Source organism: Silene latifolia, chromosome 1, assembly GCF_048544455.1.
Source record: "Silene latifolia isolate original U9 population chromosome 1, ASM4854445v1, whole genome shotgun sequence".
NCBI classification, from domain to species: domain Eukaryota; kingdom Viridiplantae; phylum Streptophyta; class Magnoliopsida; order Caryophyllales; family Caryophyllaceae; genus Silene; species Silene latifolia.
In genome coordinates this window covers 15,118,471-15,143,806 of record NC_133526.1, presented here as the reverse complement: position 1 = coordinate 15,143,806, position 25,336 = coordinate 15,118,471, and the positions used below count along the sequence as shown (strand labels likewise).

The following is a 25,336-nucleotide window of genomic DNA, read 5'->3' as shown; positions in this document are numbered from 1 at the left end:
TCATGTCGGGTCAAACCGAGTCCTAGTAGAAGACTACTCACTAATCATGGTGCTAAGAGCAATAGAAACAACAAAGATGGTTCTTTAATCATGAACATGATGTGAAAATGGATTCTACAACTAATCATGCAATTACCCAACAAATCTAAGAGGAAATGCTAATTTTACTAAGAAGAGCAAGGATTAAGACAAAAAGACTCAAACTTTAACACAATCACCCAAAGGTTCAACCTTTAGATGAGAAACAACAATGGTGAACATGAAAAAGATGAACAAGATAAAGACAATAACAATCTAACAACAAAAGAGAGGAATTCAAGCATAAATAATTAACAAAACTTGAATGAAAATAAATGTAAACAAATGAAATTAAGGGAGAGAATTATACCAACATGGAAACTTTGAATTGATGGAAGAACTTGGATAAACAAGAGATTGATTAAACTAATTAAGGAATGATTACCAATTTTATTGAAGAAATATTGAAAGGGAAATATTTAGGGTTCTACAAATATTGAGAGAGTAAGAGAGACTAATTTCTAAGGTAAAGTAATTGAAGGAGTCCTCCCTTTCTAATTCTAATGTGTGGTCCTTTATACTAGTTTATTAATTAATAATACTACTAATTACTAATAATAATTATAATAATAATAATAATCCTAATAATTCTCTAATTCCCTCAAAAAACCATCGACACAAAGTTTTTCACAAACCAAACAATTGAAAAACAAAGAAAAAGGAAAAAGGGGAAGGGGAAACACGATTAAAACGCAGCAGAGGTGCTCTGCCGGTCCACCGGCGGCCGGGCTTGATGCCGGCAGCGAGGGCAATTGAAAAGAGCAGAAATCAAGTGGGATGTGTGTTTTGCCGGTCAGTCGACCGCCGGGGCACCGGTAGAGAACAACAAGACTGATGCAAAATTGTTGATTTGGTGCGTTTTTGCGGTGGCCGTCTGCCGGTCCCTATACCGGTAGCGAGGCCTTCACAAAAAGGAGAACAAATTGGTGTGTTTTGCCGGTTGAGGAGTCGGCTGCCGGGGCACCGGCATGGAGCACAAAGCTTCATAAAAGCTCGGTTTCGATTCCGAGCTCGAATCTGATTATGCATTGGAGAAGGTGGGGTTGCTATTGTTGATTAATGGTGATGATTGATTATGGATTGACGGAGGATGGAGGTTGAAGGTGGTTATTAATGGTGATGCTGATGAATACGGGATGCAGGGGAATTCGTGGTTGTTGCTTCTGAGTTTGTTGCTTTGAGGCAGGTGGCGACATGCAGGTGGTTAAATGAATTGATGATGGTGACGGTGGTTGAAGGTGAAGACGGGTTTGGAGTATGGTGATGTCGGCGTTGAATGGTGAGTTGGGACGAGCTGGACTCAGCGGTGGTGCTGAGTTAAAAATGGTGAAGGTGATGAATGAATGAAGCTTGGCTTGTTCAATTGGTAGTTTGGCAATGGTGAAACATGATGAATTAGTTGATAATTGCCATTGTCATTGAAGTTGCAGAGAAACAAAGGAGCAGTAAGAAGAATGTATGAATATTTGGTTTTCGTAGAGTGTTGGGTCAACTTTGACTTTTGCTTTGTATACTTCCCATTTAGCTCATAGCTTTGACCCGTCTTTGACTCGTCTCAATTCCGCCTTGATTTATTGTAAATCGAATCTCCTCTTTATTACTTCGCGTTACCTACAAATTATTATAATAAAGTAATATTAATAATAATATTAAATAAATATCCGACTAATTAATAAATAAAACTAAGACGGCTAACTATTATAAATTAGTAATTAAATGAGCTTATTAGACAATTAAGCACACAAAATCGAGTCAGAATTAGGTATAAATGTGGGGCAAAATGTAACCAAAATTCGACTCATCACTGAGCTTTGCCCTTACCCTTGCCCTTGTTGGACACAACGAGAACATCCTGTTTAAGGCTCCCACTAAACTTCATGTCCTTCTCGGTCTGTACGAGAAGGGAGTGTAGTGCGTGAGGACTTTTCTTCAAATCATTCATATAGTAATTGGCTCTAAAGAGCGCAAAACCATCGTGGAGTGAATGAAGCATGCGGTCAATCACAATGTTCTCGCTGATTTTACAATCAAGCGACTCCAGTTTCTCGACATTCTCAATCATGCTGAGAATGTGTGGACTAACCGGTTGGCCCTTCTGGAGTTTCGCCTCAAAGAAGCGAGTGGTAAGCTCATAGGTCACGATTCTCGGTGCTTTCGAGAATTCCCTAGTGAGTGTGGTGAAAATCTTATTTGCACCTTGGGCTATGAAGCGTTTCTGCAAATTGGGTTCCATTGCAAAAATGAGTGCGTTTTTAATCGCACCCGCTTCCATGACGAAATCGCTATACTTGGCAATCTCGTTAGCTCCAGCCGTGGGACCTGGGCTTGGCGGGATGGGCTCAATCAGATATTTGAGCTTCCCGTCAGAAATGGCAGCATTCCGTAATACCGTCTCCCATTCCGCGAAGTTTGATCCATCATTCTTCAGTCGAGTAGACTGATTCATCTGATTCATGAAGATCCGAAGCCAGGACTCACTGTCCAATGTGGCACTTGGCATTGGGTCGTTAGTAGGACCAGCCATTTTGTTATAAGCAGTTTAAAGGATCGTGTTCTACACTGAAAAAGGAAGAAAAAAACAAAAACGAAATAAGCAACTCATCGAGGTGATTTAAGTCTATTTAAAATTCATTTTAACGTGTAGACTCATTGCACTTGCATAATTGATCTCCCTCAAGAATTATAAAAGTGATCCCAAGACTCAATTTCCGTAAATTGATAAGCCAACTGTTTAGCTAGTTCTTCCGTAAGAACTCTTGGTCGATAGATTTCCGTAAATCCTATCTATAGTCCACCATAATCACAGGATCGCATTTGCAGTGACCATAGTGTTGAGATAAAATAAGTCAATCAGTTCCAACTTACCCGACGTAGAAGGGGTCATATTATGCCTACCGACGAAGAAGGGATTCATTGGAGTTTGACCTATAAAGACTATTCTCAATTTTTGGTTATACGAGGAAGATCCCATCAACTTAGTTTTAATTCATTTTAAGTGAACGAATAACTAGCATTACGTGAATGAATTAACTTAGGTGATGGCTTAAAATTGATCGTGTGACATAAGAATGTCAAAGAAAACTAACGTGTGACCTCTATATGAGTCAGTTTTCATGCAATTATTAGGTGGTTTGGTTTTAGGCGGAATATGATGCAATCTATCGTTACGATAAAATAAATAAAAGAATGCAAAACGTAAATAAAAATTCCTAGTGTGGCCTATCCTAGTAAAAAGAACATAATACAACTTTGGAATCCACCGTTGGACCCGAGAAGCTTGTCTTGATGTTCCATCTTTTTCATGCAGCGGGAGTGAGCATCTAGTCTCCATCTTTGGTCTTCTCAAAATTACAATTAAAATTTACAAAATATAAACCTATTTACATTCTAAATAAAAACTGTAATAAAGAAAAACAAAATGGAGATGCGAGATCTCAAAATACAACCAAGACCGTGTTCCATCATTACGGTAACACGTTCTACTAAGGCCACACTAAGTTACAACTGTTTGTAAAAATTAAATACGTAATAAAACATTCAAGGCATTCAAAATAACGATAAATAAAATGCATCAACTAAAATAAAATTTATTCGTGACATAATTCCGTAATTATGTTAAATTTATCCAAACCACCTTTAATAATTAAAATTATGTGGCAAAACCGCTTTAATCAACTTAATTTTAATTCATTACAATCCGTTACTTTAAATCGCTTTAAAATAACTAAATGGTACGTGAGTGAACCGTTTCACTATCAAGCGAATGCATAAAATCCGTATTATGCACATGTTAAGGCCAAAAAAAATAAAACTCAAAATATTTTTTTTTTCTTCACGTCTGACCGTGAACAGTACCAAAAAAAAAATTTTTTTTTTTAATTTGAAGCTGATTGCCGAGAGCTCAAAAGGCAAAAAAAAAAAAATTCCAGCGGTACAAAAAAAACGAGAGCCTCAACAAACAAAAACAAGATCGATTTGTTAAAACCAATTGCAATTTAACCTAATCCGTATAGAATTGAAACTACAATTGATACAACTTTAACATATTGCAATAATTATCGATTAAAATTACAATATGCAAAGAACAAAATGAAAACAAAACATCGTCTGATCAGACGGTAAAAGTTTGTCACGGTTTTCAAGAAACAAAACAAGAACAACTACAACCGTGTAAATAGGGCACGGTTCCCAAGACAAAAAAACGCAAACAGCCGAGTGCAAAAAAAAAATTTCTGCCGAGAGGCTGCCGCACGGTTTTTAAGAAAAAAAATTATCGATTCAAATTCGTTTGATGAAAATCACATAGAAAAATTTACGTGGCCTCGCTCTGATACCACTTGTAGGGTAATAACCGTATAAAACCCTTTAATTATAGGACTATAACATAAATTTAATATGCAATTTATTGTCATAAACGAAAAACAACAAAGAAACGATAAAGCATAAGAAATAACCTCGGGTCCTTTGAGATGCGGCCTAAGAACAGAAATCAAAGTAAATTTCCTCCTAATCGATACACCCAAGACCGTCTGAGACTATGCCCTTGTGCTAGAAATGTATTCTCTAATTGCCTTGCAATATTGAGAGAATTGTTGTGAATTTTTACGATGTGAGATCTAGAAATTTCAGAGGAAAAATGCCTCCAAAACCCTAATAATTTTGCAAATGAAAAATGATTAGGTTACAAAAGAGAGAGAGCCTCTCTTTTGTTTGCTTCATTCGGCCAAACCGTGAGCCCTCATGGGAAGTGGGCTTCCACTTCCTCTTAATTTTAACTCGTGGTCCGGCTCGAAAAATGCTAAATGTATATGACGCGGTTTTATTATAAATCGTCATCGGTTATCGGTTATTAAAACATCGTCTAGTAACAAGGATTAGCCGATATATTAATACATGTCCGACAAAGACAATATTGTATAATTAATTCAATATACATTAATTAAATATAACCGTTTATATTTAATTTACGAATTAACTGTTTAATTCGCCTTAGCCAATTTTATTTAATCCGTATTAAATAAAATATCTCAACATCGCGTTTTGACTAATTATTAGTCAATAACTCCGACTAACTGCTTAGTCAACTTTGGCATCAACATGACTGTATTTTCATACCGTCACATCTCTCAAACGTATCCTATAGGTGTGACTTTTAGGGACCAGTTGATCACCGCCATCTGTATGACAATAACGTCAAACTTATCTAGCAAGCCAACCGTTATTGATAAACGTGGACCAACTGATAATAATACAAAAGTATGCCCTTTGATCCTTTTAGAGATTTAAATGTTATTGCACTAACTGTAGAGGACACCAGCCCCAACAGTCTGGACTGTTTCTATTACTCTAAGATACTCTACTTTCTCACTTGTACATTAGATGACACTAAGACTCAATACAATAGGATGATTAACAACTTCAACACTTCTTAATCCATGCTTGATTTAATCATTAATCCTGAAAAGGTAAACTAAGAAAGCACAAATCAAATGGGCATGTTATCATCAACATAAGGAACCCAACAAATTCCCCCTTTGATGATGACAAGCCCTAAACGAATGTATAAGCAATGTAAACACCTTAAATCAAGATTTTAAGCAAGCAAGATCAAATGAGAGAAGGGACAATATTACCTTACCTAAGGCAAGAGCTAGAATCAAACTACCATGACAATTTTACATTGCCCCAAAACAAGATTCAAAACTAAGAAGGTTAGGCCTAGACATTAGTTAATCAAAATGCAAAGAGATTAAGAGCATGAGTTTACCTTTTCCCCCTCTTGACATCATCAAACGGATAGGGATGTCAAAAGCATTAGAGTGCAGATATTTCACAAGAAAACACAAAAAGACACATGTAATCGTGACAAGGTAACAAAGTCAACATAAACATATGGATTAAACATAAGTTAACCATAGCTTACCATGGCTAAAGAAAGTTTAAAATACACCACCAAATGTCAAAATAACAAGTAGAGAAAATATTGTCTTAGAAGGGCACAACCAAGGTGGAGCAAAATGAAAAAGGGCACGGATAAGGTTAAGGGGGCCGAGAAGGAAAGGGATAGGCTAAGGGGAGGAAGCTTGTTCACCATCCGAGCCACTACCCAAAGGATCATCATCCACATGAGCATCATCACCAATTTCCTTTGTTGACACGAGGGTGGAAATGATATCCACCTCACCACGGATGAGGTCCACTGTGGAAGCAAGGGCCGAGATCGCCAAATCCTTTTGATGAGCATCTTCCTTAAGCCAAGCACTCAACTCAGCCACGACATTAAGAACTTCCCGCATACTACCCGAATTCACTTGACTAGATGACCCAACCTCCGGGTCCTTCTTAATTTTCACCGAGATTAATTCGTCATTTTCAACTTTGATAAGCATCTTCCCCATTTGACCATCACTCATAACATCACACATATCCAATGAACCCAAGCTAGTGCTCACTAAAACCCCTTGTGCCTTGAGCACAACCGACAACCACATTCCATAGGGCAAGTGAATCATGCTAGAAGAGGGTCTACGAAGTTTGGTCGAGATAAGGTGGAAGCGCTTAAACATTAACCCAACTAAGTTCACCTTCTTATGAGTTGCAATGTGATAAATAAGGTATTGTTGGGCTATGGTGAGTTTTCCCCGATCACCCGAGGGATAAATTGACCGACAAAGCATGTTAAAAATGATTCGAAGAGGAGGGGGTATTTGGGTGTTGCTCACTGGACCAGGAGAGACAGTTTTGGGACACACTACTTGAGCGACACTAAGTGGTGAGGCATAAGGTAAAGCAACCCATGTTTCGGAGGGGAGTTTGTCATAACCTCCGACAGGAATATCAAGGGCGGTAGCGAAATCAGATTGAGAAAGTTTAAGAGGCTTACCGTTCACCTTAGCCGTAAGAAATTCACCCGTTTTATCAACTCGGACGGTTGCAAAGAACTGAATCACCTCACTCACAAAAACCGGTTCACGCATTTCCAACAGTTTTTCCCAACCTTGAGCTAAGATCATGTCTCGAACAGTGTGAAAGGCAGGAGGCTCGAACCAAGTTTGGTTGTAAACCCGAGGAGAATGGATTGCTTTTGGATTCATCAACCTCTCACAATTTTTGTAGATGGAGGTAGGGAGGTCTATGCTTTCAAGGTGATCCCAAACAATAGCCAAGTCCCATTTAGAGGTTAGGGAAACCGGATCTGAGTGAGAAAGGTACACAAGTTTCTTCTTTAAGGGTTTCGATTTTTTCTGGGGAGGTTCACTGGGAGTTTCAGTTGGAGGATCAACAATAGGGTTTTCAATGTTGCTCTGCTCGACATTTTCAGAAATTGGGGGTAATTGGGATGAAGAGGCTTTTTCTTTCCTTTTGTTGTTTTTCTTCGCCGGAATCGGTTCAGACTCGGCGGACTTGGTATGTCAGATCAAAGCATGTCTGGTCATATCGGGTTAGCTTGCGTAGGGTCAACAACGAGTTTGAGTGGTTACGGTTCATGTCGGCTCGTTGTCGAGTCAGGTCATAATCAGGTGACAAGTCGAATCGGGTTAAGTTTGGGTCAAACAATTTAGAGATGTACCTATTTTAGTTTTAAGCTTAAAAAATTAAAATGAATACATTATTAATTAGGTAATTTTGTTATCCGGTCAAAATCGGGTTGTAATATCGAGTCACGGGTCAGATCAAGTCAGGTCGGGTCGGCTTAGGTCGAGTTCAAGTTGGGACAATTAAGGTAGTTTTCGGTTGCTAATTTGACCCCTGCAAGAGGATTGTATCAATCCGGGTTTCGAGATTCGGGTTGGGTTCCTTAGTCAGCTATAGGTAGGGGTGTTAATGAGACGAGACAGCTCGCGAGCTACTCGAGATCGGCTCGGTCAAAGCTCGGCTCGTGTGAGCTCGACTCGGGGTCGACTCGAGAGCTTAACGAGTCAAGCCGAGCAAAGGCTGGCTCGACTCGAAAAGCTCGCGAGCGGCTCGAACTTGTGTGATTACCTAAGATATTGCTATTATTTTATAAAAATATGTTATCATGATTATATTTTTATATCACACAATCAAATGTCTCAATGATTTGCTAAATATTTTTACATATAACCTTCGAGCCTTGTTATTGAAAATATCGAAAATAAAAAAATAAAAAAAACAAACAGTTTTATATAGGCTCGATTTGGGCTCGAGTTTGGCTCGAGCTCGCGTTAAAGCTCGCAAGCTTTATAACAAGCACATTTTTTTCAAGCTCGGATAAGCTCGAGATCGACTCGAGCTCGAGTTTTGGTTCTTGAGCACAAGCCGAGCAAGGCCAAGCGCGCGCTCTGCTCGGCTCGTTAATACCCCTAGCTATAGGCGTAAGCTACAACAAAAACTCGGTGTGGGAGACAGTTATTAGGAACAACAATTCTCCCTTGTGACGATCACAATTTGCGACGGGCAAATGTGACCACTTTTTTATAAAATGTAACCACTCAAGTACTGTTCATAAAATGTCACCTAAAAAAAATGGTCACATTTTATCAAAAAGTAGTCACATTTGGCTCGTCGCAAATATGAACAATGTTTGTGACGGAATAGTACCCATCACAAGGGAGAATTTGCGTATTAGGAAAACACTAACAAGAAATTTAAGTGTAAGAAAACAGAAACAATTAAGACACCTCAATTTTAGGTGAAAACTCTTTCTCGAGAAAAAAATCACAACCCTTTCGACAAATCAATCCACTAATTTGTACGGAGTAACTTATAACAACCACCACAAGTATATTATCCTTGTCAATTTAGTAACTCCCACTATCTCAAAGATCTACCAAACACATATCTATAGACTATAATGAGACGGATTGAAAAGAACATAAATTTTCACTTTAGTTGATTCGTCTAAAGCTGTGACGAATACTCGAATAGTGTCTCTTTCACAACATGAGAGTGGATAGTGCAAATGGGTGGGAAATGGATACTCCATTTGTCCTCCCACTTGTATTTTATGAGAGAACCACTATTCGTCTACAGTTTTAAAGGGTTAGTAACCGTCTAAAATGAGACTGACTGAAAAAAGAACTTGATACATTGTGATTAAAAAAAAAAAAAAAAACGTAGATCTAACTTAAACCACCCTTGAGATAAATCGATTTCAAGTAGATTGAACCAAATCATCCTCTTATATTTAACACTCTTATTTTCTTCCACTAGATCATATTGCAATCATCAAATGTTGTTTGGTAATTGCCTAATTGGTCACTCACTAATGATGTTCCCTAATTTTCTTAAGCGTGTCTTTAAATTGTGTTACAGTGGTAAATTGGTAAATGGTCAACCCATTTACTCCTACAACCACTAAAGAATGTCCACTCAACAATTAATTTATCCAAACTCAACACTCGCTACACGTTTAACTTACCAAGAACAAGCAACATCTTTTTTAAATTCTTATGGGTTATTTCGGACCGTTGAAACAAGACTTATTTTTTTTATTTTTTTAATAACGACTACCATATGTAATCTCGTAAATCTTTTTTTAATAATTTCTAGATAATTAGAGTAATTGGTGTTCTTATGTAGATGGCAACACAAAAACAGTGACACAAATATTTGATGTAATAGAAGGCAAAAACAAGGGGATGGATTTCATCTGTAAAGATGGAGATTTGACGAAGGATTACGAGAATTTCGTAGTCTCGTATCGCGTGATTCAAGTTGGCCATGGAAGTAGCAAAGTAGTTTGGAAATTTGAATATGAGAAGAAACATTCTGGCTTTCCTGAGCCTACCGGAGAAATGGATGCCTTTGTTAATATTACTAAGGATATCAATGACCATCACCATGCCATACAGGAGGCTTGAGATCGAGATCGAGATCGGATAATAGTTATCATTGGATGACGCTATCGCATTTTCCATATTGATAATGAGTGAATTGAATTTGTAATTGGGATACTAAATTACTAATATCCTAACAGAAAAATTCTTAGCTCCTCCGGGAGGACCATCAATGTATCGTCCCTAACCAATAAGAAGCATTCATTTCCATTTAAAAGTTATAAATATAAAGATAAATATAAGGAGGACACATTAATAGTCCTCCGGAGGACCCAAGATTCTTGGGTACACCGGGTGCACCACGTCATCATACACTCTAGCCAATAAAAATATTAGAATTGCCCGCACTCTCCATAAATAATTAAGCCCAACTCATTGTGGTATTGGATCCGATTTCCAAGGCTCGGACCGGAAATATAACCTGAATTATTTGATTTACAAGACTTACAAGCGACCACCTGCAAGTCTTCATATTGCATCATAACCAGAGTCCAACACTATATACGAAGTACATACATGTCTATACTTCTGGTCTCATTAAGCTCTTAACATATGCTCAAAAACAAAATTTCCATAACAAAAAAAAACGTAAAAGAATCGAAAAAAGATAGTGAACACGACAAAGTACGAGTGATTTTTGACATGATTTCCAACAACGCTATTATATAACACCGCCCTCTTGAGGAGGAATATAAGAACATTGTATATATCATATTAGTTCGATGTTGCTTTTCATCAATGACATTATGTACTCAAAGCTTCTTATTACTAGATATACTAGTGTTAGTTAGAAAACCGGGTTTTCTTAACCACATTTACAGCTTCAGAGCTTCATACATGCCATATCCTTGCGACAACTTTTCATCGACGACCAACACAGTTAAATCTGTGATATCAACTAAACAAAGAAAATCACAGTGTGTAATCTTTGACATTCATAGACGTAAGACGCCTAGGCGAGGGCAGGCGCAGTAAAAAGTAATAGTGATTAGATGTTGTTAATGTTTAGAACCTGATATACCGTTATTTGCAATTATCGATGACTTCTCTCTCGAACCAATACTTGGATTCATTTCTGAATTGCTGGCTTGGTTCTCGACACACCCCGGTCTCATCCACACTTTAATGTGACCTTCTCGACAAGCCGTAAGAATGGAGTCTTGAGTAAATAACACCCCTGAGAGAGGCTCGGTGTGGACCCGATGAGTGACTACCGGGTTGAGCTTTGGGACATCTCTCATGCTGGGAGAGGGTTGAAGTGTACCCACAGGGCCAATGTTGTCCCAGTGAGATGATTGGCTCGCGGTGCTATAAGTTGGGGACCCACCAAGAGGTGACCCACCAGGAGCTCGTCGAAGAGGTACCACAATCTCGTTCATTTCCAAGTCCCAGAGCAGAAGTTGTGTGTCCTGTTGCAAAGAAAAGGCAAATCAAGACCAATATGCAAATTTAATCAAATGAACGATTTCTCTTGATCCATGGTTCATTCAAAATAAACTTCACACTCTCATTCAATAAAATAGACTTTGACTTTATACGCATCATTTGAAGCTTCCATAGACGCTACTCTCAGCAATTATAGTTACAAGTAGCCAGACAAACAGCAAGCAACACTTGAAGAAGACAAAAATACAACAATTACAACATTTAAATGTAGTGCTGTGAGAGCTTCATGACGTGGGTTAGTAAGGGCAATATGCCAATATCCATTGCTACTTTCTAGTTCAAACTGTGTCGGGGATTACATTACGCATAGTTTGCCAGCCAAGAATGAGAATCAGACGCATTGAAACCCATACAAGAATGACGGTAGTTGCAGAAAAAGACTACCAAAAGTGCTAGAATTTTAAGCGAATGTAACCATTTTTTTTTTTGTGATGGCATATTTGGTATGCCTAATAGTAATGACTAAAAGCTTCATGCAAAAGCACAACACATGTGAGAGCGTCTGCCTCATTTATCATTGTTAAAACAAAAAACCAAAACACGTATCCCATAGATAATCTACTTGCAAAAAACCCTTAATTTTAATTTTTAAGTGACGACCAAAGTTGTAGGTTTTTTCCATCAAAGTGTGGGAAAGCAGGGACAGAAACTGCAGAATTTTGGAGCCATACTTCCAAGTGACCAGGTCATCAACAGGTTTGGTGAAACTTTTGTTTGTGGGTCCATTTTGGGCCCTAAGATCTTCATGGCTCTTATACAACTTTGTCCACTTGTCATTCAAAAACAGTATCTATTAATGGTCCCTTCCACTCTCCTTGGTCTTTGTGCCAAAACCAAAGGTAAACAAATGATTCAGACGGAGGGAGCATGATAGTATATGTGCACTTGTCAGTGCATATTATAGAGAAATCTAACACTGTAATAGACTGATTATGGCGCTCATGGCTTGGCAATAGCAGTTTCATACTTGGTGGACTAAATCAAAATGCCTAGCTAAACCCAAATCTTTCCTTTTCATAAAGAGAAGAAAAATGTCGTTCTGGTATGATAAGCAGTCTCTCTTTGTTGCAGAAAAATGGTCGAATACGTTTGATCCCCCCCTTATCCAACTTCGAGCAGAGCCTCTTTACATCCACTAGCATCTATTCAGAACTGACAGAATGACATCCTGATGCAGTGATCTCAGCAAATAAGACTCTTGAGTGTCAAGCATAACCTTATTTTTTCTAATGTTCAGAAGATATGTCAACACTCAGTGTGACTCCAAGCTTATCTCCACCAGGATAATCGACAGAGCACACATAAGATAAAACATTTGGCAAGTTTATTCACGAATGGAAGATTTTCGTGTTTAAAAAAAATAATTGAAAAGTGATAGCCAGACATTCTATAGAGTTCGAAATCATAAGCTAATGACTAAGAAGTGCAATAAACTTTAGCTGACCTGACCAACGGAGCCAAACCGATAAACAACATTTTCTCCAGTGTCATCAGAATTTGGAGGTGCCCAGTAAGGGTCAAATGCTACTCCACTAACCTGCAAACCAGTGAGTCAAAACAGACAACATTTAATAACATAGCAAACACATAATATCAGAACATAGCTGCTCTATTTTGCTGATAAAGTCATAAAACATATATATAACCTTACCCAAGAGTTATGCCCCTCTCCCCAGGCTACAACTTTCCGATCTTCCATACTCCAAACTTGAACCAGGTCATCTTCACCGCCAGTCAATATATACTTGCTGTCCCCACTGTTGGCCAATCGCTTCACTGTCAATTACATTTTTTCAAAATGCCCAGCAATGGAGCTGACATGCCTCAACTTGGCTATATAAACTTTAATACACTACTTGCATTATGACAGTATGTCTAAACATGGCTACAGTCTCAAAGCTGAATATCAATTAAAATGACTTTCTATCCCGTCGTTTTAGAGCCTACAGCGCTACAGTCATAGACATGTGCAACTCAAGGAGATTAAATAACCATGTACGGAACTGACTGCTAGAGCACTAGGGGCTTATTTGGATAACATTGGGGTATGAAAGAAATGGAGGGAGAGGGATTGAAGGGATCCATTTTTCTCCTCCAAGGCAAATCAAAATCCTACCAACATAATAAAATTTGGACAGAAATTGTATCCAAACACCAACACTTCCATTCCCCCTCCCCTTCTCTTCCCTCCCTTTCCTTTCCCTTTATCCTCCTACCATTCCTTTCCCTTCCACTTTGCTATCCAAACAAGGCCTTAAGCTTTGTGTGGATGAAGGGATTTAGAGGAATGGGAAGGGAGATGACGATAGTAGGCCATACTGATTGGCAGCTCTCCTAGAGCCATAAACATGACGCAACTCAAGAACGGAAAATTACCATGTAAGAAAGTGAGTACTACAACTCTAATAAAGCTTTGTATGGATCGAGGGGTTTGGAGGAAATGGGAATGGAGGAGAGGGAAGGGAAAGGGAATGGTGTAATTTCCCTTGCTTGGTCAATAGTTAATACTACCTCCATCCCATTTACGATGTCCCCTTCTGACTTCAACCATTAACTTCTCCAAATACGTGAAGATATACAATGTATAACTTTTCATGATTGATTTATTAAACTTAACTATTTTGATAATATCATATTTAAAAAGTTGTAGCTATTATATACACATTTGAATAGCAAACTCAAATGAGAACATAACAAGCAAGATGCAATAAGGCAGTGTTTGATAAGCAGAAGTTTAGGGTGGATGGGGTACTAAAGTTTGGGGTCTATGTGATGAGGGGAGAGAGCGAGTCAAAGAAGTACGGGGTGAGAAAGTGGGGACATGGAGCATTCATCCTCAAAAAAATTGTTGACGCTACTTATTTTGATTTGCTGCTAATGAATTGAGCCTGAAGTGGATTTTCTCAAAAAAAAAAAAAAAAAACGCGTTTCATGTATTTATATTTGTTATAAGAAAATCCTTAGTAGTTAGTATTTTCAACATAAAAATAACATATAAATGGAGAAAAATGTAGTCAAATTAGCATTTTGTAGATCGCGCAAAAGCAAATGGGACAATCAGAGGTGAATGGAGGAATTATGAAAGATTTGAAAGGAAGATGTCTCCTCCTTGTCTCCTCTCCGTGGTTTAAAATCTCGGTCAATACGTCTCGTATTGACCGAGGTGATCGTCATTTAAGGTCGTGTATCGTGAGAAGTATCGAATAATTTAAAAGAAAAAGAAGGGCAAAAAATCGGCCAACTCGGTCTAAGGCCCAAGATGACCGAGATACAAGTCGTACAACTTGTTCCGACCAAACTTTGTTGAGTAAAGTATTCCGTACTAAAATATTGGTCAAATTAATTATTCTATATAAATTAAAGTTTAACACAGTGTATGAAATAGATAATAGATGGTAAAATATCTACAAAAGCTTTCAAAAATAGACATAACAGTGACCCGGATTGCGACGACCGAGTAAAGTACGATTTTGCAACAAGTTACTTCGACAGGTATCACGACCGATACCCCGATTCAAAACTATCCACCTCTCCCCATTTTCCCCACCCCTCCCTTCCCTCCTGAAACTGCTCAATTATTCTATACAAAAGGGCAAGTATCATTACCCTAAATGTGTATGTGCAAAGGCCACAGTATACCAAACCCACACATTATGCTTTTATGTAAACTAAAAAGATGCAGTACCCGACTGCATCAGAGATAACTAGAACAGATGAACAGTTAATCAAGTAATCAACTACCTCCAAGGTGAACAGAGAGTTGCCGCGTAATAACGTTTTCTACCACAGGAAAGCTTTTATATAAACAAAGAGATGTAGCACCAGACAGCATTAAGGATAACTTGAAAAGAGAGAGTCCACTACCTCCAAGCACAACAGAGAAGTGCCCCGTAATAACTTTTTCCGCCACAAATAAGTTGTTCTCTCTTGTAGTCGTATACTCGTAGGTATCCTGCAATGAAATAACACAGTAGCCATAACTCGTGTGACGCACAAATCAACAATGGTTTCAGTCATTACTATACAACATAGGATATTCGAGAAAATACCATCTCTTCCAACAGTGGCCATGTAAGCACCGTCATTTGAAAATGTAATGCAATTGATTGATCCTTGGCATATGTGCCATCTCGCAATTGGATTACTCTGCTCATTAATTTCAGACAAAGTATGAGAATAGGAGGCTTAGAGATTTTGGATCGTCAGCAACAAAAGCGCTAAAAGACTCAATTGGTCAACAAATAACATAGAAGAGACAAGCAGCAATACGGAACACGACAACAGTTGGGAAAAAGCCTCTCTTCAGATTGTACACTGTACTACTGTAGTATTCAGCCCATCAGCATTTAGCAAAGTACTACTCCGTAGTTTAACAACAGTATGCAGACATAAATCAAATTCAAACATATATCAACACATCACACGATAAATTAATATTAGTTTACGTGTACATTAATATGCCCCTCTTAGGCCTGCTGATAAAAAATAACTGCAGATTATTGAGCAGACAAGCATAATGTCTGACCCAAATTTTTAACCTACATTACGCACTTAAGTTGTGTCATACGACACTTAAAGCAAAACCAGAGTAGCATAACCTTTTACACTTTCACGACATCACTAATGTGGCAAACAGCATATAAGTAATACCCACGGAAGTACGCACACCCCCAAACTATGTCCCCGTTTATCCTTGGTGATCAACCGATGACCCAATGTTAACTTCCACCATTAATTTCTCAGAATAAATATGAAGATACAAATCTACAATGAATATTTATCATGTTTGAACGATAAAAACTATTGAAGTATTATTTTCACTATCGTTTTTAAGAAGTGGTAACTACTCCATATTACATATTAGAAAAAAGGTCAAAATCTATATCATTTGAAACTCAAATGGGACAAAGGGTGTAGAAAACACATGAAAGTACCTTATGCCGAGCATGAGAAACAGAAAACTGTGTTTGATCCTTGATAGCAGAGAATGTTGAGTCAGCAACACCGTCTTTGCTCTGAAGTGTTATTCACAAAAATAGAAGAAAATACAGACCAGTTCAACTGCAAGCTGTAAAATGTAAATATGGTGATAAATAAACTGCAGGACCTTTGAGAAGAAGTTGAGCGTACCTTCTCATATACATACACATTTCCATCTGCATGAGCAACCACAAAGGTACCATCGCCCTTTGGTACCCATGCGACACTTGTACAACGACTGCAAAACAAGCCATCTTCAAATTAGACTGTCATAATTACCAGTTACCACTGAACTATCAACTTATGCAAAAGAAACATAACACAAATCTAAAGCAAACCGTATAGCTGGTAACGTCTAAGAGAGACAGTTGAAATGTTACAAGTTTCACAACTCTTCCAACATAACTACTAACACATTAAACCATGAAGTCACTAGCTATAATTAAGAAGAACTTCTGATTGACCGAAAATCACAAGGATAGGCAAGAAAAGAAGTGTGGGATACTCAATCTGTGTGAATCGGAACGCAACTTGTGTTCTAAGTGCGGTGACGAACTCCTTGATATGTATGATTAAAAACCTTGGATAGTTTAAATATAAGTCTTTAATGCTATATCCTTGAAAGCATAGTGAGAGTGGGAAAGCAACATGCAACCAATTATCGTTCAAAGAATAAAGCCACTGAAACATGAGCCAAGGTAGGTAGCTAAATGATTCAGATGGCCAGTCCTCAATCTGTCAATCAATTTGTTAAACCTTTGCTCACTAACAGTCTTAGGAACCAGACAAGAGTTGAGAACTTGGGAGGAGTAAAAACGGTAAGTTTTCCTCAGGCTAGCAAATATTTCTTGATTAAAAATATGCAATTGATTTTGTTTAATTACTAAATCAAAGGAACAGGTAAAGACAAATAGAGCCATGTTCAAAATCCTAGAGAATGTTATTTCTTGCTATGCCCTGGGGTTTCAAATTTCATTTCCAAGAAAAAAAGGGAAGAGTTTATTTTGTAAAAAACTTCTACTTGTCAACCTTAGTACAAAGGTGTGAAAAAAGAGCTCAATCTTTCCCCTCGGTCATAAATTTCCTTACTGGTGATTCGTGGTGTTTATAAAAGACGGCAGTGAATAGAGAGATCAATTTTCTATTAGATACTATCCCATTTTCTTTCAGATTTTTCAACATTATAGACAGTGAATTGAGGAAGGGGAGCCTTGGCGCACCGGTTAAGGTGTTGCTTTGTGACCGTGAGGTCACGGGTTCAAGTCCTTGGAGCGGCCTCTTGCCAAAATGGCAAAGGAAGGCTTGCCCCAATTACACCCTTGTGGTGGGACACTCGCCTAGCGGGGACGCCATCGTGCACCGGGCTTCCCTTTTTTAATAGACAGTGAATTGAGAGATCAATTTTCTACGAAAGACAACAGTAAATAAAAGACGACAGTCAATGTATATAACGCATTAACATGTCATTTATTCATAAATAAATCATACAAATCCCAAATTAGTTAATATTAACAAAAAAATCAAACAGTTAAAAAGTGGAATACAAGACAGTAATTGTGAACGGATGGAGTTCTTCAAACTATTCATAGAATCATAGTTTTCATTCCCAATAGGTAGTAAACGTTTACTTTTTGTACAAAAATTAAGAGACGATACAATTCTACATTATTACAATATTACCCCTCATGAAACCACACTCTCCAATTTCTCCACCCGTATCCCTACACCTAGGGTTGTTTATTAGTCGGTTTAGACCGAAAATTTGCCTAGATCGGAACTGAATCTACAAAATGGGACCGGGATTAAAAATTTCTTGTCCGGTCATCGATCCAAATATTTTAGAATTCCAATAAATCATTCCATTTTTGGTGGACCCCAAATAGACCAAAGTGATTCAAGATACCAAAACCTTAGCATTAATCTTTTTTTGGTTTTTCTAGTGTGTGCCCATTGGACACACCTTAATGATATCAATTTGAATGTTTCAAGCCTGTTTTTTCCTCAGTTTCATTTTGCAAAGTTACCGCTTACACCCCTAGTAGTGCACAAAAGGGTACCTTCCATCTAACACACTTGTTCATCACCTAGTGACTCCCATATGTACACAAGATTACTCTAGAATTTCTGTAGCTAATTATACATTTTGGAAAACATCTGAAACTAATTTTTGACCAACAAGGCGATATGCAAACGAAGGAAAAATAGGTCTCTTTGAACTTTGTCAAGTACATATCTATCAGTCTCATCATACAAAAAATGAGTCAGAAAAACCTTAGCAAATGTGACCACAAAATGCATGAATACACCAAGGGAGCTGTCAAACTTCAGCTGTAATAAGACTGTGTCTACATAACTAAAACAAAACTGAAGCAAGATTTTTATATAAATATTAAATCGATACCTATTGTTTATGGAACCATCTTTATTGTAATGGTGCGTGCCAACAAGCTTTTTGCCCAGATCTTGTAACTGCTGCCTCAATGACACTGAATACACTAGAGAGGAAACATGGCGGAAAAAAATTAGTTGATGCTTTCATAGAGTTTGCAAGAATCCCATAGCAAAAAAATTTAATTACCATCCCCTGAGGTCAATCCAATAAGCAAATCATGGCCATCCTTGGCATCTGGATCAAATGCATGGCACAGAGGATTCGAGTTACCAAAATGTATTGATTTAACTGGATCCTGTAGACAAAAGCAGACAAATAAGTAAAACAACAACCTCTGAGCAACAGCTTAATTAGGAAAGATACAGACAGCATAAATACCTTATCCTGAGAATTTAAATCACTTATGAAAATTGTATCACCGACATTGAATACCAAATACGTCCCCTTGCCATCAAAATTAGAACAGCCATTTGTGCTATTCGTGCTTGAAATACCAACAGATCCATTTTTAATACTACCGTTGGCATATTTACTACCTCCATTTCCGCCAACAAAGCTAAGTGCCCTACCATTACCGGCGCCTAAAATTCTGGCAGCAGCTGACCTCACCCCACTGGCAACGCCTGCACCAGAGGTTGACGCTTGTGGGCTTTGAGTTTTTTCTTTGAGATGAGCAAGGGTCACCTGAGAACAAACAGTTCAATTACTCTCCCTAAAACGTTCTAAAAGGACGGAAAAAGATTGTCAGACACGTAATTGTAAAGTTCTCAGAAAATTGGAGCACTAGTAAAGTAAAGCAGGATCCATGACCCCTCCCTCATATTCAAAAAACAAACGAAGTGTGGACAAAGTAGTGAGTCATCAGTCTCTAGTTCTCTACTGAGTAGCTGGTCAGTGCGATGATGTAAATATGTAATATAGTCGGCCTGATTTAGAAGTTTGAGTCTCACGACCAGCATGCATATCACAACATATCCATAGTAAAACGCCCAAATAAGAAAGTCCTAGATCTACACTGGACGAAGTGGTAAATAATATTTTCCCCAGAAGGGCAGAGCATACATATAAGCACTGCTTAAAATAGAATCGAAAAAAAAAAATAAGTTAGACTTAAACCCTCCTGCCAATGCTCGGAGCTGAAAATACTAATCTCATATCCATAGTAAGGCGCTGATCCATTCTCTTCTCATTTTCTAGGACTAATAATCTTTACCTTAACAGATGACCATTTTATTTAATTCTAATAAACACCTATCAAAATCTACAAGTTAGTGAGTCACAACTCACAAGATCAAAAACCTACTAATTCGTCTCTTTAATCATATATAGCCACCCACCACGAGAAGTCGATAATTGAGCGTTATTTCAACTTCCAAACAATGATCTTGACCCTCCAACACCACCTCCAAAGATCCTCAAGTAAATGGGACTCCTGCTATCTCGAATAGCTAAACTTAATAGTTGCCTAATTCGTAGTACGTCCAGATACAAAATGTAGCACTCATACACAATATGAACGATACACACTTACTAGTTACTACTTACTACACCATAGTACAATGGTTTTAACCAAATGTCCAAATGTGTCGATACAACTGAATCAGTTATCGACTCGCTGGAGTCTGGGTGAATACAGTAACCAAGCTTGCTTACTACCAATACAATGTGCACCCCAGTGTCCCCAGACGAATAATGGACAAGCAAACTACTATAAACAGTGGCGGAAATAGTTTTGCCATGAGAATTTCGACACTTTTAGCTAAGATTTTCGATTTTCAATTTTCCCTTAATCATCCCATCAATTGTTCGCCCCTAAAATTCCCACTAAATCCCACTTCCACTACCCCACAACTCGATCATTTGTTTACCTTTAATTAAAATACCCCTCGCAACAAAACTAAAAAAGTAAAGAAATAACTGGGGCGGAGGGAGTAGTTACTAATGCAAACTAAAATCAACAACCCAGATGCAGAATTAAGCAATAATAATAATAAAATGAAAAAATAACCTGAGAAATAGTTTTGCCATGAGAAAAATGAAGAAGACCAGAAGGATGAGACTTTTCATATTGAAGTTTATAACGACCTTCAGGGGTTTTAAAGTAAGTTTTAAGAGTATTTGTAGATTGATTATTATTATGATTATGATTATTATTCCCAGTTGTTGCAGCTCCACCTGTTGTCGAAATCGAATTCGAAGACGATGTCGATGTTAAAGGGTTCATCAATCCATTGTTCATCATCTTCGATCAAGGAAGGATATTGTAATTATCATAGTAATCTCATCATCATCATAATAATAATAATTAATAACCCACAATTTATAGGGTTTGTAATTGAATTTGGAGTAATTAATTTGGGGAAGTAGTATTGTGAAATTTGATGTGGGATTTGGGGATTTGAAGAAGAGGATGAAGGATGATGATGATTGTGGTGAAATTGAGATTTATTGAGATTTCTGAGTTGACAAGTTGATGAGTTGAATTGGGGTTGTATTGTGTTATTGTGTTTGTGTTTCTTCTTTCTTTTCTTTCTTTTTGTTTTCTTTTTATTCCATGGTGAGTGTGAGATTGTGGGACTATTTTTGAGCTACTTTTTTTTAGTGTGGTAGGAAGTTAGGAACTAGGAAGGGGAGCTTTGATCTCAACTCTCAACCAAAAAAAAATACTATACAATCATTAAAAATTATATTTATTATTTTTTAAAAGTGATAAGGTAAATGAAAAATAGTTTTGAAAAATAACGCAAAAGTATTAAAAAAAACAATCAAAATGTTCTGGGATATTGTTTTTAACGTGTCATTCTAATTAATTATTTAGCTGTATTACAAATTCAAAATGTATCAAACTAACATTTTGGATTAGCAATTTAGCATATAAGGTCTCATTTGGTTATCTTGCTAATTTATAGGAATTTCATAACCCATGAATTGTGTTTTTCAAAATTTGTTTGGTTATCCTTTTTCATGTAAAATGGAGGAATTTACAACTTCCTTGAAATTTACATAATGGGGGAGTTTAATTACCCAACCCCTCCTGGGTCATTGAAAACTCCTACATCCTTTGCTAACCAAATTTACTCATTTGCCCTTGAAAAAAGAGAAATTAGGTGTTAGTAATATTACGGAGGGGTATATTGGTAATTAAAAATTAAAATCAGGTGAATTGACACAATTCAACCAAACAATTTAGGGGAGTTTCATTTGTGGGAAAAATAAACTCTCTCAAGGCAACTAAACATGTTTCTGTAATTCATGTGAATTTTATACGGGAGTTAGATTCCAGTGAGTTGTAAATTAACAGAAGAATTCAACACCTACAAAAACCAAACGAGACCTAAGTTGTCATAAAATATTATTTCACTTTCATGAAATTCTTCACCAATAAAAATAACTTCAATAGCCACTCTAACAAAAATTATGTCTAAAATATGAACACAAATTTTCCTTTAAATGGAAGGAAGATCGAAATCATTAATCCAAGTCATTAGTAGAATTCAAAATTTCTTAAGTTAATTGCACAAACCTTTCTACATAAACAATTAGTCTCATTGTAGACGTGTATATCCGTCTAAAGATAGATGTGACATACTGACAAATTTTCTTAATATAAAGACCAAATGTAATGATCAAATTTCCTTACTAAATAAACAATTAGGCATACAAATTTTCCTTTAAATTATGTCTAAAATATGAACACAAATTTTCCTTTAAATGGAAGGAAGATCGAAATCATTAATCCGAGTCATTAGTAGATTTCAAAATTTCTTAAGTTAATTGCACAAACCTTTCTACATAAACAATTAGTCTCATTATAGACGTGTATATCCGTCTAAAGATAGATGTGACATACTGACAAATTTTCTTAATATAAAGATCAAATGTAATGATCAAATTTCCTTACTAAATAAATAATTAGGCATACCTTAATGTAATGATCAAATTTTCACCATTTGAAACACTTTTTATTATTAGCAATATTGTAGGATAGATGTGACATACTGACATATATGTCATCTTTTTAGAGGTTTTGACTTAAAATACTTATAATGTAGTCATATTAGGATTTATACTTTTTTTACGATACGAAAAAGTTTTACATTTTAGGAATATGACTCTCAAATCTATACTCATGTACTCCAATGTAAAACCAAATAAGATAAAACATGGAATAATGGAATGGTCACGAGCAAGGGGCGAATAAAGAACAACGAGTAAGGGGCGATCTCCATTGGATATCCGAAACTTGATGACGGAGAACAATGGAATGGTCACGAGCATCTCCACCTAAATCATCAGCCAAACTAACATTTCTCTCAGGCGACTGGATCAATTGAGGTGTCGTGAGGCAATAACGAGGTGGATTTACGCCAGAGGTGTGTTGAAATTTAAGAGGGAAAGTAAGCTACGAAGGCCTACATCCGGTGGAGATGGCTCTCCTAGACCTCAGAGAACCATCACTCACTACAGTTAACGAAACAACAACCAAAGACAAAGAGCAACCTGACAAGCCGGGAAAAGGGATGCTCCCAAACAAATCCCAAAGCCAAATCCACGGTAACACCCCCATACTCCAAGTGCCTTACCAGGACCACTCAGGTATGAAGATATTACCATCTCGGTTACCCGAGGCATGATATTCATAAGACAATAAAGAAACAACTTAAATGATATAACTTTAGTGAAAAGTACAACTGAAACCAAATCCCAAAATACGGGTACAAGTTCTTAAAAACAACTGTCTACTGAAATACTTAAATGTCATAAAACTAATAGACTACAGCGGAAGACTTCTATCGTCAGACGGTGGCCCCTCCCAGCTATCCCAGTACTCAACTCAAACCTGCTCAATTACTGCTCACCATCCCCGAATGGATCACCGCAGGTTTACAAAACAACAACCGGGGTCAGTACTAATCACACAACTCAATATATCAACAATAAGATAAACAGACAGCTTAACCGTCACACACACACATATCCACACCAATCCAACAATCTCAATCACCGACTGTCCATTGGACCAGCCCTGCCAGTGGGGGACCGCAGCCGTTCCCACCTAAGCCCCGCTCATCATATCGAGCGATAACCCTGTCCATTAATGTGCACATCCCCTTCCGTGGCGGGTTCCACGAAGGGCGAAACTAGGGCGTGAAGCCACTCCCGCAAGTGACTCCACTCAGCCGAGAACGCATCTCGAGAACCAGAGAACAACCAATCACAATCACAATCACAATCTCTAAGGCACCGTACCGGATGGGTCCTAAGAGATTGGCCCCGTTCCCGGTTTCAACTTAACCGTGAAATCTATCTCTCTCTTCAGTGGCAACCCCGGAATCTCCTCTGGAAAAACATCTGCAAACTCTCCCACCACTGGTATCTGATCAACTGTCGGACTCTCTATTCGGTCATCTCTCACATGACACAAGATCAATGGACATCCCTTCCTCAGATAAGACTTCAAGGTGACAGCTGCAATCAACTTAACTTTGGGTTTGACTAGAAACCCACGATAAGACACACTAACACCCTTGGGACCTCTTAAAGACACTTTCTTTTGATGACAGTCTATCTTAGCTTTATACTCCCTCCAATTCTATGTATTCTTCCCTTTGTTTGTGGGCACGGGAATTAAGGAGAAGAATAAAATAAGAGTAAAAAGTTGGGTGGGGTTTGGTAGTAGGAGAGAGGGATGAATAATTATGAGTTAAATAAGAAATGGTGGGGCCAAAATATTAAGGAAAGTAATAAAATATGAGTAAAAGAGTTGGGTGGGGTTTGGTGATAGGAGAGAGAGATGAATAAAATAAGAGTAAAAGTTTCCAAAATAAGAAAGGGGAAGAAAACCTGAATAATCCGTTTTAGGAAATAGGGAAGAATATATAGAATAGGAGGGAGTACTTTCCTAACCAATCCATCCCGACTATCATCTCAAAAACGTCAAAAGGAAACTCTAGCAAGTCTACAGGGAGATCAACTTGCCCAACTATCATAGACACATCTCTAAACAACTTCCCACATGATACAGACTCACCCGAAGGTATAAAAACTTTCTCACTTACAGACTCATAAACCTTCAAACCCAACCGTTTAACATGACTCGAAGATACAAACGACTGAGAAGCCCCCGAATCAAACAAAACAAAGGTATGAATACCATTAACAAGGAAAGTACCGGTGATAACGTGTGCATCCTCCTCAGCTGCTTTCTTCTCCATCATGAATAACTTTCCACTGATTTTCTGCCCACCTCCCTGGACAGTACTGGCTGAAGTGGTCGGCTTAGCACCCGACCCTTGATTGTTGTTGTTGTTCGCCGGTGGTTTCTGATAAGAATTACCGCCGTTGCGGTTACCTCCACTCTGATAGCTCTGACTTCCCCGGTTTGCCCACGACCCAGCCGGTCTATTGCTCGCGTAACTCTGCGCAGGTCTCTGGAAAGTTCCCGGTGCACTTGTGCACTCATGTCTCTTGTGGCCTACACCACCACAACTGAAGCAGGTCACTCCCCAACTATTACTACTACCTCCACGGCCACGCCCAAAGGAAGCCCCAGCACTGAACCCTGACCCAGAAGAAAACCCTTTTGACTGATTATGGTTGTCTTTCTTGTGATTAGATTGACCACCACCCTCGCTCTCAG

The 25,336-nt window shown here is 37.9% G+C and overlaps 1 protein-coding gene across 2 annotated transcripts in view; it reads right to left on the bottom strand.

Moving 5' to 3' along the window:
* The window catches only part of LOC141599732 (putative catabolite repression protein creC), a 49,362-nt gene extending 28,061 nt beyond the window's left edge, over nt 1-21,301 (bottom strand). Inside the window, exons 1-11 of one of the 2 annotated variants that reach the window (XM_074419848.1) lie at nt 20,705-21,301; nt 19,075-19,380; nt 18,883-18,991; nt 18,706-18,799; nt 16,455-16,542; nt 16,259-16,339; nt 15,374-15,470; nt 15,189-15,276; nt 12,976-13,081; nt 12,769-12,861; nt 10,513-11,287 (exon numbers count right to left, since the gene is read on the bottom strand). In XM_074419848.1, coding sequence (XP_074275949.1) covers nt 10,877-11,287; nt 12,769-12,861; nt 12,976-13,081; nt 15,189-15,276; nt 15,374-15,470; nt 16,259-16,339; nt 16,455-16,542; nt 18,706-18,799; nt 18,883-18,991; nt 19,075-19,380; nt 20,705-20,938 — 1,707 coding nt within the window. In that variant the 5' untranslated portion in view covers nt 20,939-21,301 and the 3' untranslated portion in view covers nt 10,513-10,876. Of the gene's footprint in view, nt 1-10,512; nt 11,288-12,768; nt 12,862-12,975; nt 13,082-15,188; nt 15,277-15,373; nt 15,471-16,258; nt 16,340-16,454; nt 16,543-18,705; nt 18,800-18,882; nt 18,992-19,074; nt 19,381-20,704 lie in introns of those variants that run through there. The other variant, XM_074419845.1, reaches the window with a different exon arrangement.
* Between the last annotated feature and the right edge of the window lie 4,035 nt (nt 21,302-25,336).